Genomic DNA, 15,957 nt, shown 5'->3' on the forward strand with positions numbered 1-15,957 from the left:
ACGCGGGAATCTGACGAAAGCGAGGTTGTGGATCCGGGAATGCAATTATCTCTCAATACCGTGTGAGGTAGAGAAATTCGGAATTACGAATTGGATTTCAAGACCGCTTATTGTTTTTGACCCTCTCCTGAACTATTCGAATATCTCAATGATCGCAAACAAATCAAATAGGCTGGAATTATCCGAAGATCGAAATCGGTGCTAGAATTTCTTACTTACATATCTGCTTCCAAGCACAACGTGCTGTTTAAAAATTACGGAAATGAGGAGCGAGAGAAAGGATCTGATGCATCTTCAAATACCGAGGCTTGATCCTCACGCGAAGAATCTTCAATTTTACTATCATAGAGATTATCCTGAACACATTTCGGTATCAAGATAATGCAGTATGGATAAAAATTGTTGTGGCTTTAAGCCCCGAACCAGTAGTAAAAAAGCGAGTTACTCCGGTAATAATCCGATCATCGGGAATCGTGCTTAACGTAGTTACGCTTATCCTCAACTCCAGATCTGCATGAGAGAAAGTATCTGCCAGTTCATCAATGTAAATAATTACCTCAACTAGCGGTGATTCGCGATGCTCCGTGTAATTCATTGTTTCCCGGGGCTTTGTTTTTCCTCAACTGGTGGACTCATGTCTTTCCCAAGTTATTTTGCTCCGGGTCACGCTGCTGTGTTTGTTACTGGCGGCACCGTTACATTGGCAGAAGCGTAACTTCTGTCCCACCAATTTGCAACTACAAACTTCGAGGCCAGAAATTCATTCGTTGTCCTGCTTTGACAATTTTTCACTCAGTACCCTGTGTTTACACAACTCAGAAAAAGACTGCACTATACGAAGGCTACGGTTTCGAACTTGATATCTTTTTTATCGAACTTGTCAGTATTTAGAATCTACAATGTATCAAAATTTATGCACCCGAGAGTATGGAATTTTGCGAAATTTGTCCACAACAACGAGCTTTCAAGCTGTTCCTTCATATCTTTGAACGCTATCACCTGTTACGTCTAAAACGTGAGCTGGTGCAGCAAGAAGTAGGCACGGTGTTCCGATTAGTCCACACCGCGTGGATGATAGAGTTCCGGTTTCGATGATGATTTCGACTTTGTTTCCCACGAGAACGGTGGTGATTTTCGTCTTCGTGGGATCCGGGTGAAAAATAGAGCGTCGGGACGTCGGGCGTCGTCCGAAATCCTGCCGCTCATAAAGTGACTCGGGCGAATGGACAACGACGACGACGAACCTTCATCACCACCAGGAGAAACGCTATCGAACGATGATTTACTAATGGTGTTAAATCCTCGTCTGGTCTCATGCAGAGTAACCCGGTTTGCTGGCGTGGAAGCGACCGACCCGACGATGCGACCCGTTCGAATCTGAGAGTGGCACTGAGCCTGGCTCACCGAGAACACAGAGCGTGCCGCCAACTTCCGGCAAATGGGGATCGCCCCCCAGAACACCCGACAGCAATTCGCGGCGTCCCGGCCCAACCCGAGCCACAGGTTGCGCATCTGGATCCTCGGTTTGCTGGAGCGACGCGAGGGTGAGCAACGGGGATGGGAATCGAGATCTCGCTATGGTTTTTCGCGTGCAGCTGTCCTGGGGTCGTTAGTCCCTTCAAGGCGCAGGCGCCAAGGCTTAGGTCGCGCTCGTGGCTCGACGGGAGTTTTCTCGCCTAGGGTTCATCCACTCCACCTTCGTGCACCCAATTTTCACGATGGACCGGAAGGACCCTGAGAGGGTAACATTAATGACGCCACTTTCAACGTTGATCCGGCTTCCAGATGACGCAATCTTCTGAAACGAATTGCTCAGTCAGTCACACATTGGACTCGCGGCATGTGGGCTGATAATTTTTTCACCTTTTTCTGGGGAAGATGATAATTGCGATGATGAAAAGGTTCTATTCTATGCTCAATGCACGTATCGAGCTTCGAGGTTTCACGTAATTGACGGTGCGTTCCGGCTGAGAACGGATATCAGTTTTTGGATTGAATTGCTTCCTCGCCTTGCGCACCTCCTTGTCACGGGGACCCCAGTCAAAGACGGGATTGAATAGGTACGTCAGATTCTGTGGGAGACGTTGTTGATCCGTCATTTGATGAAAAAAGAACTGATTACCATTCGTGATTCGAAGGATAGGCATCGAACCGTCTTTCAGCTTCCAAGTGAGGCTGCAGTAGTCTCAAGTATTTGTCAATAAGCGTTAATGACTTCGAAATTAACAAAGGAAAAAAGAAAAGGAAAATGGCGAATACCCTTACCTCGGTGTACACAGCGTACATAATTTGCTTCACTGCAAATATCGGAATTATTGCGATCAAAGCTGCTTTCAGCAGCAAGAAGGGTGTGCCGAGTGATGTAACGCCATTTTTTAATTCCGTGACAAGAGAGGCCACGTACAGTGACTGGGAAACAGGGTCAATTGCATATTATAAAAGAACGAGGTCCTTACGTTCTTTGCACCTACCAGCAACATGAAGGGAAGAAGTTTCCAACAGAAACGCCAGAAGAACGATGGCGGGGATCCGTACATGAAGTGAACGTCGTCGATGAAGACACCGAGACCGTAAATGAGTAGAATAAAAATCGATTCCACCAACGGCATGAAGGTAAAACCAGTAAAGATGATGCTGGAGTAGATGAGGTTCAATGATGGCAAGGCGGATTGCTGAAAATAATTTCGGAACGTTGCCGCGTTGCGATACTTACAGTAAAATTGGTGAAATTTTTTTCTACCTCAATGACGATGACGACGTTGATGATGCAGGCCGTGACGCAGTACAGACCGATAAAGTAAATGCGAAATTCCTTCCTGACGTTGTTCTTCAGGAAGAAGTTCTCAAGAATAGCCTCAACCACCATCGTCTGGAAAGATGAATGAAAAAAATAAAAAATAAAAAGACAAAAGGGTAGAAAAGACGGTATTACCGCGTTACAGAGTCGATTCCGCAGACCAAATGGTTAACAACTTACGGACTGGAGCCAAAGAACGGCGTATCGCATCGCGAACCAATAAAACGTCCACATAAGTGGCATCGGCAATGTGCCAAGGTGCTGGGGTATCAGGGCCAGTCCACTGCTTCCGCCTATCGTGAGTAAAATTGGTTAGCGAAGGTGTCAGATGAGAGGAAAACGCAAGATTGGAAACTCACTGTTCAGCGTTAGAAGATCAGGGTCGACGTTCAACGCGTCGGCAATCAGACGCCTCAGCGCTCCGCGGGTGGTGGTTTTAAACAAGACGAGACAGAAGGTAGCGAAGCTGACAATAATTGCGCACCAAGCAATGCTGAACTTCGAGTCTACTCGAGCTACGAAGCTCATCGTCAGAGGCGGCGTCGTCACGTGGGCACGCCATATCGTCCCGATGTATGCAACAGCCCAAAACTAGAGCAAGAAAACGGTGGTAAGGTAATCGGGTTCGACGAACCTCACTCAATATTCGACATTACAGGAAAGACACTCACCTCTTTGTTCACAAAGTCCGCGAGACGCGTGGGTCCGAATGCTATTCGTATTAGAGCGGTCAAGTCCACCTTGTACAGGATGTAGATTAATTCGAGCAGCATGAAGACCAGCACGGTAATGGCTATGCAGTATATCGCCTAGGTTTGCGATAATTCCTCAGTGATTACGGATATTGATAAGGGCGAAGCAATCCATTACCGTCCCGAACTTGTAGATGGTTCGCGCGGCGCTCAACGCCACGATCAGCCAGTGAGCAATGGAGCACAGAACGAGCTTCCACTGTGTGTCCAGAGGCGGACGACCGGTGCTGGAATTCACCTTGTAGCGAGATCTAGGCATGGAAAGAGCATCGATCGCGGTGATCACGGACATGAAGGGATATTCGAATCTAACTTGAACCAATGCTGAGCCGAGAAGTCGAAGGTCCCTCGGTCCGGGCACGAGAACAGAGTGGTATTTTTGTCAACTTTGCAGTCTTTGGACAGCTTAGTCTCGCTAGTCACGACCAGGCACTTCGCGCCCAGTCCTGAGGCACATCGGAGCCAGGGGGCTTGGTCAAAGACGGCTTCTATCAGGTAGAGTAAGTTACGGCCACAGAAGACCGTGTCCAACCACGATTGTAGAATCGAATATGCGATGAGAGCGTAGCAGTAGCCTGGGGGAATGCGCGGATTTATTTGCCAGGCTAAACCACTACCAAGCGGTCAGCTGTACGTTACCGAGGAAGATTGGGCATATCTTCCAAAGGTTAATCGGAGGCTCCTTCGTGTATTGTGCCACGAACATTTCCATGTAGTTGATAGGCAGGTGTATAAACACCATTACCAAAATAAAATGAATGGCTAGTAATCCTGGGGGGAAATAACGACTCAGAATGTCGATTATCGAATTGGCTTTCATTAATTTTACCTTGAGTGGGTGCATTCTGGTACCAGTCAGGGGTCCAGTAACGAATGTCAGTGGCCATCACGAGTGCAACCAAGCAATGGTAGTACGACTGCCAGACACCATCGGTAACTTTCTAAATTTGTAAGGTGACGACAGTAGAGTAAACATTATTTTATTCATGGTCACGCCGTTCAGTTCACACCTTCTCTTTAGTGCCCGTGAGCTTTTCGAGTCTAGCCGAGGTTCTCGACTCGAAAGATTGCCGCGAGTCTTCAGCTTCAACCTCTTCAAATACGTTGGTATCTGATGAGCTCTGCGAGGCAGACGGTCTTGATTCATCTTCTATAGATTTCAAAGACGATGCCATTATCCAGATGCACGTTAGTTGGCGGTAACCGTATCTCTCCAGACCACGTCAGAAGTTGCTGACGATCGCGTATTTTGTCATCTGAACATGGCTGAGCAACACGCGAGTAAATCCAGTTTTTTCATCTCCATGAAATTTACAACAGGTCATGGTCATATCTAGGTGCATTCGACTCAGTGTTAGACAAGGAATGCATCGTTCGTGGACGTTGATTGTCTACAATGTACAAGTCTAAGCTTGCGGATTATTGGAAGTAGGATCGTCTACAGAGGGGAACAGAGTACACAAAGTATGATAGCCTCACAGGCAAACAGGCAAACACGATTGACCAATAATCGCGGTCGATTAATGTGTGTGGTACTCAAGAAACCGACGTTACCTCCTCGACTTTCACGTTAAGATAAACGACCATATCTTATCAACGTGATAAAAATACTGTCTTCAAAAGTCTAGGAGGCAGCCCCGCGTCTGCCAGGCTTTTCTCTCAATCGTCTATACCTGCACCAAACGGATTCAGCACCGTCACCATGCACTCTGTAAGTCGTAAATGAATATAAAGCTACAATTAAGTGGACATTCTCCTAACGAAAGATCGTATACAGAGCAATGCATTATTGGCTGGGATAAATATGTAATTACACCGTAAAGTCGAATTCGAATCGCATCGATTAAATCGTGATTCCTACTTTTTTTGTTACCGTTATAGATGTCATTCCATTTCGGCGTCGAGGAGACCATCCTCTTCGACGGCTGGGTAACGTCGAACTGGCAGGGTATCGTGGGTTCGGTGGTTGGAATTACCCTCTTGGCCGCCATCTACGAGGGTCTCAAGAATTACCGGTAGGTTTTCGATTCAGTTATTATCTAAACAACAAAGAGCAACCGAATGTTGAGCCGTCCGACTGACCATCTTGCATCTTATATTCTCAGCGATTACCTGTTTGTCAACGCGTCCGCGCTTCATCAGGGAAATGGGAAATGTCCACCCAAACAGTAAGTCTCCGATTTCTCTACTTGTGTCACTAAATTTTCCAAAGCTGAATCCATTGTTCATGACGAAATGTTCCATGTGACAGGCCATCGATGTCCTCTGGAATCCATCTCTTCCAAACGATCCTGCATATGATACAAATCATCGTGGGTTACTTCCTCATGCTGATTTTCATGACTTACAATGTCTGGCTCTGTATCGCCGTCACCGTAGGTGGTGGTTTTGGTTACTGGCTATTCGCATGGAGAAAGGCCAGCAGTGACATTACCGATTGCTGCAATTAGGGCCGCTGTTGAATCGCCTATTTTACGACAAATACCGCTGAAGATACATGGAACACGTGGATATGGACAAAAGATGAAGGGGATAACCCGATTGGCAGTTCCAGAATTGACCTTAGACTTCCAGCAAATGCCGCGCGATTGGGAAGACTTACTAATCAAAAGAAACACTGTTTAAGATCTGTATTGAGCTCGTCTTGCCCGATTTCGCTTGCTCGCGAGAACTCTGGCGTGGAAGTCTATCGCCTCGCGATCGGTTATTCAATAAAATTATCAAATTTCGAATCATAAACCAAACGTCTTTCCTTTACTTCATCCCATATTGACTGTAATTTTTTAAGATTATTCATTTTGCCCAAAGAAAAAAAGAATCTGAAAATTGGGCAAGTATTTCAGAACAATGAATTCGATGAATAGCAATGAATCGTCAAAGACCATTAGAGCTAGATCTCAATATAAAAAATTTAGATATTATAAATTACGATTTCATACACTGCATCTACTTTTGCTTCTGAGATGAAAAGTGTGTTGAGTCTTGATCATTGTTTCTAGTCATCTTGAGCCACCTTCTTCAATTCCATCATCTAACGAAGTCGTCTAGCGATAGCTCCAGAATCAATGATTCACTGAATTTTCTTATCGTACAACTTAAGTTTACCTGATCCCGGACGAAGGTCGTGATTTATTAGTCATTACGTATAATTAATTGAATACACCACCGGTGACAGAGTGCCTGAAGAAACGATTGATCATGTAGAAACCTGGATTACAGACAAAAACTTGTAATTAAAACGCGGTATTAAATCTTTACCGATGAAAAACAACTCGAGATCCACGCTCGTGGTCTCTTCTCACTGCATTGTCGCTATTAACTACAATTTTCTAATTCCTCGAAAAATGTGCCAATGACAATTGATACTGATAACAGATAATTGCAAATAATTTAAAGTTCATGGGCTTGTAGGTGTGAGTTTAATGCAAGACGAGTTTCAGACGCTATCTTTTTTGTCCGATACGATGATCCATCGTTTCTGTACCTGATTAATACCGGTGGATCTTGATCGTCCGTGATCATCACGGTGCAGCGTGTTGTAGGTATAAAAAAAAAAAAAACTTTTCTTTCTCTCCTCCTTATTACCGTGCGTAATTGTAACAGACTTGGCAAACTCGAATCGAAATTTAGTAATAACAAATATGCACCATGTATACTTTCGATGTGATGTTTCAGCGTTCTCTACCTGTATAATTCTAGTCATTTTGTAGTTTTCTTCATTTTCGTATTGCGCTACATGAAGTCACAACGAGAACTGCGCAGAGGAATGGATTGGTATGAAAACAACGTTAGGCGATACCTTTCTATCTCTTTCTGTCAGTGGCGTAAGTGCAAAAACGAAGCGCAAAAAAAAAGAAAAAAGAAATCATATCATGTAATATATACGTGACAGCAAAAGATGGAAAGCAGATGTAGATTCGGCACATTAAAACCTTCGTGTCTGTAATATTGTTGTTGTTGTTTTTTTTTTTTTTAAAGAGGATTACGTCGCAGACCTGTGTAATCAACCCGGAGACTAGTCCGTATTCACGTGTTTCCGTCGTGCAAAGTAGGAAATATATTCTTTCATTCAAACTTGACCCAGTCAGGATGATTCTCACGGAGTGGAGATGCCAGAGAAGAATTGGAACGTATCCAAGATATGGGATATCGAGAACCGAGGATGGGGCTCTGGCGTTTGGTGAGAAAAGTTGCCAAGTCTCATCCCGATGCATCGACCTCAATCGCCATTTGAATACAACTTTCAAGACTCTCGTGATATCCGAGTAGTAAAGAACCGCTGTGAAATTCCACTTTAACTCGACCTCTCGTTCACTTGGGATCGCTTCGTTGCACCCAAGTATCCGCTTGGTCACTTGAGCATAACTTTTTGACGAAGCATTTCTCACTTGAAAAATAATCAGCTTCATCGTTCATCCGTCATCGGCTTTTGCAATATCCTCGAGTTAGCCTGATGCATTAGTCGTCTCGCGAAAGCTGGAAGCCATGTACCATTTTTCATACCCTCTAATCTAGACAGATGTCAATTTGTCATAATTTTATTTCAATGAGTAGATAGTGATGGATGCTTCGGGAAGATAATTGTAATCTAATCGACTCGGGTGATTAACCGCGCGTCTTTCAGGGGGATTATATAAGACAATGCGAACGAATTTCATATTTTACAATACGGATTTTCGCGCCGCGCGAATATGTCGACCAATAGTACTCAGGGAATCTTCGCCGGAACCGAGGCCGGAAATGCAGGGCCTAATCGGAGATCTCGTCAAATAATTCTCGGTTGGGACCGGTTCAGTTTCTCGACCGTGCTTGCACTTGCAGGGTCCTTTCTCATTTGGGGTATCGTCTACTTTTCCTTCTACGAACCCGGGGAGGTGGAGCCTTGTCACTGACGGGAGGAAGTAACGTGTGAACGAGGAGGAGAAGGATGGAGTTTTGTTTCACGGTTATTCAACGCCCGGAAGTCACGATACCGGCTTTAATCGTAAGCATGAAAAAAATGTTTGCTTCGACGCTAGATCGACGCTTTCGGAAGGGCAATTTGTCGGCTAGTCCTGTCAGTCTGAATTCCAAGCGGGGGAGGTTTTTTTTTATATTCCCATTTTGTTATCGATTTATTCAATTTTTTTCATACACTTGGCATTTCTAATTAGAACCGAATACGCGATAATTAACGATGACGCTAATTGGGACTTCAATTATTGAGTATTTTCTTATCTGCTGACTTATATGTATGTAAATAAAATAGTGAAGGATGAATAAAAATTTGCAACATTATACGAAGTGTGATGAAATTTGCGGGTTCTTGTAGGAGATAAAACGTTATTGTATTGTGATTATTATTATCATTGTCATTGCTGTTATCGTCTTTGCGTGGGTAAGAAATACGACATGATGATGCAAATTATACTCGGATGTTAAAAATGATTGCTTGTACGTTGGAAAATCGGGCGTTCTAAATGTTACATAATTGTAACATTTAAACTCGTGTCAACATACATAAACCATGTACGCATTATCGGGTGCCGATGATAATGTGAATGTGATAACAACGCGTCTTTTTAAATTATCGAATTACAACGTATATGTTTCTTTTTTGTTTTATGTAATTCATTGCATTCCATCCGTTACAGGAGATTTGACTATCTCTGACGCAGGCGGGCAGTTTCCGAACCGAAAATCATCGACCAGTGATAACTCATCGAAAATCTAATCCTCTTCTCATCCCCTCGACGAACTCGGCGCGAAAAATGGATCATGCCTTAGGATTACTCGATGCGACGAAAGTTACGCGGAGGACAAATGCGCGATAATACGGAAAGGGAGTTAATTGAAACACTTGAAACACTTGAAGCACAAAATATGTAAGACCAAATCCCAGCCACGCCGTATATTCATGGATTTGAATCTTTCGACTATTGTTTAACGCTCGAATAAAGTGAAATAAGATAATCACGAACGTGCCTATCCTCGATCCTTGCCCGGAAACAAGTTTTTCCTGCCCTGAATATCAAGCGAGAACATTTGCGAAAAATCTTTTGCACGATAATTGCACCGAAGTTTGAACTGCATAGATCGCATTGTGCAATTACTCGCCGGTGGGGGACGAGTTGTTATCAACCCCTAACGACGACCCTTCCAGCAATTGAGAATGGAACACGACGGAGGGTTTCGATCGTTTGGAGCACATCGTTTGGTCATTAAAACACTGCGGCTTTGCTTTCGCTCTGTTGTTCTCCTTGTTAAACCGCACGTGGGTTCTATTTGCGTTCGATTCACGCATGCTATCGAGCCCTGTTTCCTGCAGAGCTGTCGTTTGCAGATGTACTTCGCAAGCAGGAGAAACGCACTGAAAGACCGCAAAGTCAGTCAGCCGTCACGACGGCATGGGTTTATTTTTTGACCACTCGCTCTTGGTTCTAATTAATTTGTGGAATTTAACGCAACACGTTTATAACCTCAAGGGATTATACCCAGTCAGGAGAAAGAAGACAAGCGATTTTTCAAGGACTTTTTACGAAGAGACATTTCAGTTGATTTGTATCAAAGTTTATATACTTCATTCTGATATTTTTTTTTTGTAAAAATAATGATTTTTAAAGCTGTTGCAGATGATCTCCGAAAGCACCTCTAAAAAAAGGCGTTTTGCGGTAAGCAAGATATGTCTGGATCATCCGAAATGAAGAAACAAAGAAGATTTAGTTAATGTAAGGTATTATCTGGTCTTTAATCGAAGGAATAAGCGATGTATTAATTTTTAACAAAACAGCGGCTTCACAAAAAAACAATTCGATTCTCCACAACAATTTTCCCCATGATTTCTTTACACAATGGTAAATATTTGTCGGCGAAGAAAAACCTTCGATCAAGGACTGAAAAATACATTTATAAAGCTTGTGTAAAAAATTGAGACTGATCGGTTCCGCCGTTTCCGACAAATCTTGCTCACGGACTTGGAAAACATAATTTTGAGAAAATCGCGTTCAAAGATTCAAAAGCACTTTATACGCTGCTACGGCGTTTCTGAAAATATCCGTAATTTTCGGTGAACGACATTCCTTTTTCGTCCTTATAGCTTCTTACCGGCGGTATAAAAGTACTCGCTAGGTATAACCAGAAACAGGGTGCGCAGTATGGATACAAATTTGAAATTCACTACAAATTTCCACTTTAGCAAGTGGGCCCTGAGAAAACGGCCGAGATCTCAAGGGATTCGCGTTCGGTCGAGCTGTATAAATTTACCCGACATCCTCCCCCCTCTATCTTTGAATTATAAATATTTCTGGTCGCCGAGTTCGGGCGGCTCACCTGACAGCCGCCCTCATTTGACCTCCACCTCGACCTCGGGCTTAAACTGATGTACCGTTCCCCGGAAGTCCGGAAAACGGTCGAATAAGCATCAGGTGAGTTGCAGTTCTTTGCACCTTTCAAACCCTATTTCGGGCTTCACTCTCAGCCGTCATTGGCGGTTGTTCACCGAGTAAATCGGAGTGTGGTTTGCGTGGTTGGTAACTGCTAGCGTGAGAAGGGCTAGTAAATAAGCTCGCGAATTTTCGAAGGTCTCCTTGACTGAATAACCGTAAATAACCTGTGACCTGGCCTCTTTGAATGCGAGGCACAGCTCGACTGGATAAAGAACGACGAGCACATCGGTTGCATTTACTCCCAGCAACAGGGCAGGCAATAATTCGATGGCCTTCTGACTGTCATCGGTAAATTCAGCGCACCTCGGACTAGTTCTCACCGTATCGTTTTGTACCTTTAGTACCACTCTGGCTAGATTGCCTCGAGTTTCATCCTTCCGAGTCTAGGTCAGGTGAAATAATTCGGAACTTTTGCTCACTTCTTTGCGCCGGTTCGCAATAAAGTTCCTCCACGCTTCATTCGACAATTCGGTTCACGCTCGATGCTTGTCCCTGTAACGTGTCATTGAATTACAGCATGCTGGAATCGACGTGGAGAGGTTTGGTCGAAAGTACAAAAATGAAAAAAGCTAAACCGAAACCACAAACGCTCATTGAATTTTTCTTCATCCCTCACCGCGGGTTCTTGTAGTCTTTACTGACAAGGGAATCAACGCACTCGGTACAATTTTTTTCAACCAGGGTGGCATTTGTGAATAACGATTTTTGCCGGGGGAGAGAAGATGAATCTTATCGAGCGGCCCATGATTAGTCAGGGTGTACGGTATCCCCTCGAATAGACTACATATCACGGGCCTTTCTTCGTCGAGAACAGAGATAACCGCCTTTGTGCCAAGGCACCGGAGGTTGAATAGAATGAAGATGAAAAGGAGGGTGCAGAAAAAACGCTGACTTACTCGTAAATGAGAAAAGATCACTTGACCTTGGCGACCCAAGTACTTATCATCATTGTCAGAGGAATTCAAAAAGGGTAACTCGTTGAATACTGCGAAAGACACGTTTCTACGTTCCTTCTTGTCGTGCGATAAGTCGAAAACAAAAAAAAAAAAAAAAACAATTACACTTGCCTAATACGAAAGAATTTCAACCATTGATTTACATCGGCAATAAAACAGTGACACGGTATAAAATAAATTCACTCGAATCTCCGTATAGAGTGAAAAATTTGTCGATTATTCCGATCGACAAAAAATCTAGGATGAAATTGTGAAGTAATTCAAATCTTTTCTGGAACCCTTCAACCGATCTGATTCACACGTTCGGTACCGAAAGCTCAGGCTTCGCCGAAGTTCTTGGAAATATTCTGCTGATTGCACGGAAATCGTCCGCGGTTAGTAAGGCAGATTTTTACAAAGCTGCGGCCGGAATCATTCGCACGGAATTGTGCTTACCCAGTGCGGTGCTATCTACAACCAGTTCTCAGCTATCGGTAGGAGAGTTGAGCATCGATTTTTGCGCGTGTAGCAAAGATTCTTCGGCCTCTTTCTAGCGCCTGCAGACCGCAGCACCGTCTTAAGCAGGTATGGGCAGCCGAATACCGACGAACTGTACAGAAAATACCGAATTATAAAATGACCTCGTTTTTAAGTAAATCACGTGTAAAACACCTCGAGTATTGATTATCCTATCACGTTATGCGTGTTCCGAACACGCCGCGTCATTCTCACGTTCAGCAACTGCACGCCCGAAACCGATCCTCGAAACGTTAAAAAATCCATTGCACCCCCCGCCCTCAAAAAGCTCTGCAATTATCAGAATCGTACCTGATCAAACTCTGTCGTATTTGTTCGAATTCGAGCATTCTGCTTCTTTTGGAATTACGTGACGTTGGGTATAAATTTACGAGTATTCTCGGCCCGAGGGAAGTGAAAAATTGCTTTGCGAACTTTATAACACTCTGCTGAAAATATACCGATTCCACATACGGACGGGGTGTTAATTTCACACGTGTTAGATATGCGAGTGTGAATTGCGACCGCGGGTGGGGAAAATCCTGGATAAGAATGGGCCAATGCTGGAGATCGAGACAAAAATAGCGAGGTGCGAGGTACAGATAAGCCGGCATTAAATGCGAATATGGTATTCGAAACGGATACGCGTTTATTTTTAAATTCGTATAATAAGGCGGATTTAACAACCCAGCTTCGCACTTTTCACTACTTATGAATATCATTATGACGCAGGTAGCCGGTGTATTAATAATTACACGCTGCGGTCGCATTTAGCTAATTGTTCTTTTTCCCGCACGTTCTTGACTTTCGATTTCTGACCGTCTCGCGATAAAGTTTTCCTGCCAGATCTTTACATTATCCATACTAAAAATTGAAATCGAGGCATCGTAGAATTTCAGAATACCGAATCGAAGAAACACGAACCTCTCTGAAATACCTGTAAAACACTTTGAAATTTACATCCAAAAATCGATTCGAAATTTGGGACAGTTCCCTCGTCAAAATACCGAGGTCGCGGGCATGAATTTTTTTTTATTTACAGTTCACATCCTTATCTTTGGAATATTTACAGCGTACGGTTATCGCGATATCTTCACGCTGGGCCAAGGGGTGCCTTTTTCACGTAAAAAATCTAGGCCAACCGAAGACATTTTTGCAACATCGACCACACTGTAGGTTACTCGATTCGTTACGCCCCATGAATAGTTCAGAACCCAACTAGCTGGTCTCTTTTCTTTCACTTTTTTTTTCTGAAACAGTTTTTTTCCATCCTCCCATTTTCTTTCGCCGTTCGTTCGAAGGAATTGCAGAGGCTGGCCTTGACCTCAGTCGTACTACTAAACATTACAAAACACACAGGAGAACCCTCGACTTGACACGCGAGCCTGGAAAGACTCTGCACTCACCTGTCTACAGATATGGGGCATTCCATACCACTTCTTGATCTGGGTCCGACTCTTGACCTCTCGGATTATTGGGCCCACGATTTTTTGTACGATGGTCCTCGCTTTGCAAGGCACTCCGTTTTTTTTTTCAAATTTCAACAATTTTTTCAAACGATTTCATTGATAGACATAATTTAAAAATCTTGAAAAATTCTTGAAAAATCGTATCACATATCAAAATTGTTAAGCTTACCATCGCAGAAAAAAAAAAAAAAAAACAGAAAACATTGAAAAATTAAAAGTGAGAATTATTTTACTATGGACGATTGCTGAAACATTTTCACATATCAAACCGGACGCATGAGAATTTTTTCAGTTTACAAAATTGTGTCGATCGACAAAATCGTTTGACAATATTGTAGAAAATTCAAATCAAGTCGAAAAAATATGAAAAAAAAGAAACGGAGTACCTTTCAAAGTGAGAAAAATCGTATAAAAAATCGCGGGCCCAATACGAGAGGTCAAGGGTCAGACCCAGGTCGAAGTGGCACGGAATACCCCGTATGTGTTCTCCGAGTAATACACGTTCTTCCGAGGCGTGTATGCAGCTCTATGTACGCCTAATGCCTTTGCAGCCGCAGAAAAGGTGTGCGTGCGAATGTACAGGGAGGGTGAAGGTGTTAAACTGCATGGCGGACGAATGCCGCGAGTATTATACCGGGGGAGTCGTTAAAATTATGCGGTCACCTCCCCCCCCCCCCTCGGCCCCCGACTTCTCCCCGTCGGGCAAGGACGTTACAGTTTTATTTTATTATTTCCGCATTAGCGCGAACCTGCAGCAAGTTTCACCCTTCGCTCACCCTGCAAACCTTTTCCACGGTTCTAACCTCCGTCGTTATTTAGATATCCGTTTATCGCGGTGATCGAACTGCTGCAAAGGCGATTCGAACGACGAAATTCCGCTATAGCCTGAACAGGGTTGATGAAAAACGAACGTCGATCAGTCGAATGCTTCGACCTTTCGCTTTGTAACTGAGATTCGGCGGAATAATTTTTCCATCAATATACAATTAGTCGGGGAGCTTTCCGATAGCTACGATAACCGATTCCCGACCTCGTTGTCATTTTTTGTTCTAATCATCAGTCCTGACTCAGGTGTAATCAAAAGAATCGCCCAAAACCACTCCGTCAAACGATTGTGGAAAAATTATACACAATCGGACCGCAAGCGGCGAACTTTCGGCGTAACTTTTTCCCGCCCTTCGTCTCTGCTGTGACAGCGAAGCTTTGAACCCGGAAATCTTTCGGAAGAACATAGAATACCTGGAATAGGTAACCTTAACAAGCAAGGACTACGTGGACGGTGCCGAGTCTTTCCTTCCTTCGGCCGAATGAAGTTGGGCACATGTAAGAAGGAAAAGAGGTCGCGGTTCGTGGGCTTTCTATCGGCGGCCCATCTGCTTGGCGTGTGACCTTTTGCTTCTCCGCCGCGGCTAATCTCGACCAATATACCTTATACCGCTTCTCCATTTTCAAACCCCATTTGCCGACCTCTTTCGACAATTTGTTCTATCCGTTCAGCCCAATAATTAACGAGCCTTATCCCGTCTTTGCCCTGACCCTTTCTGTCCATCACATGCCGGGAGCTTTTCCCTTAAATATTAAAACGCTTTAGCGGATGATTGACCCGTGGGGAGCTGTTCGATCCACTGATTATTTTACTTTTGTTTTTTCTAGTATTTCGATCGTAGAAGCAATGCTTGAATTAATCATGAAAATTCCCAAACCCATCACGCGGTTCGACTTCCCGAATTTCCTGGCTTACCAGTAGATCTCTGGGAGTTGAAAAATTTTTTGTGACAAATGGATGTTTTTTCTTACACACAAATTCGACTCGATTACCATCACTCGCGTGCGTACAGGCAGTTGTGTATGTGCAGCACAATTCATGTCATGGTCCTTTTTATTTCGGCACTAAATTATACTCACGTCTCGAAAAATCCTCAAATGTATTATTCTTGCTGCGAATTCGAGGTAATTGCCGTTAATTCCATTCGGCAGAGATAACGAGCTTATTGGATTGACACGCGTGCGCGCCTAGCGATTAGATACTTCTAATCGTCGATGGCCGACGTTGATTGTGTATAA

The 15,957-nt window shown here is 43.8% G+C and overlaps 2 protein-coding genes and 1 long non-coding RNA gene across 3 annotated transcripts; 2 read left to right on the plus strand and 1 right to left on the minus strand.

Moving 5' to 3' along the window:
- Positions 1-1,869: 1,869 nt before the first annotated feature.
- Positions 1,870-4,724, minus strand: LOC124307998 (sodium- and chloride-dependent glycine transporter 2-like). The gene is made up of 11 exons (XM_046770251.1): positions 4,560-4,724; positions 4,379-4,490; positions 3,863-4,124; positions 3,668-3,800; positions 3,469-3,606; positions 3,157-3,388; positions 2,978-3,090; positions 2,741-2,869; positions 2,472-2,672; positions 2,266-2,409; positions 1,870-2,072 (listed from the first exon to the last, which is right to left on the minus strand). The coding sequence occupies exons 1-11, from the start codon at positions 4,722-4,724 to the stop codon at positions 1,905-1,907; spliced, it is 1,797 nt and encodes a 598-aa protein (XP_046626207.1). The 3' UTR covers positions 1,870-1,904.
- A 415-nt stretch (positions 4,725-5,139) lies between these two features.
- LOC124306681 (high affinity copper uptake protein 1-like) lies at positions 5,140-6,280 on the plus strand. Its single transcript, XM_046767561.1, has 4 exons — positions 5,140-5,260; positions 5,431-5,564; positions 5,655-5,717; positions 5,801-6,280. Exons 1-4 carry the CDS (start codon positions 5,252-5,254, stop codon positions 5,997-5,999), a joined length of 405 nt encoding a protein of 134 aa, XP_046623517.1. The 5' UTR covers positions 5,140-5,251; the 3' UTR covers positions 6,000-6,280.
- A 1,590-nt stretch (positions 6,281-7,870) lies between these two features.
- Positions 7,871-9,508, plus strand: LOC124306708 (uncharacterized). Its single transcript, XR_006908663.1, has 2 exons — positions 7,871-8,533; positions 9,183-9,508. It is a non-coding gene; the product is annotated as an uncharacterized LOC124306708 (long non-coding RNA).
- The last annotated feature ends 6,449 nt before the right edge of the window (positions 9,509-15,957 follow it).

The sequence above is a fragment of the Neodiprion virginianus genome, chromosome 6, assembly GCF_021901495.1.
Source record: "Neodiprion virginianus isolate iyNeoVirg1 chromosome 6, iyNeoVirg1.1, whole genome shotgun sequence".
NCBI classification, from domain to species: Eukaryota; Metazoa; Arthropoda; class Insecta; order Hymenoptera; family Diprionidae; genus Neodiprion; species Neodiprion virginianus.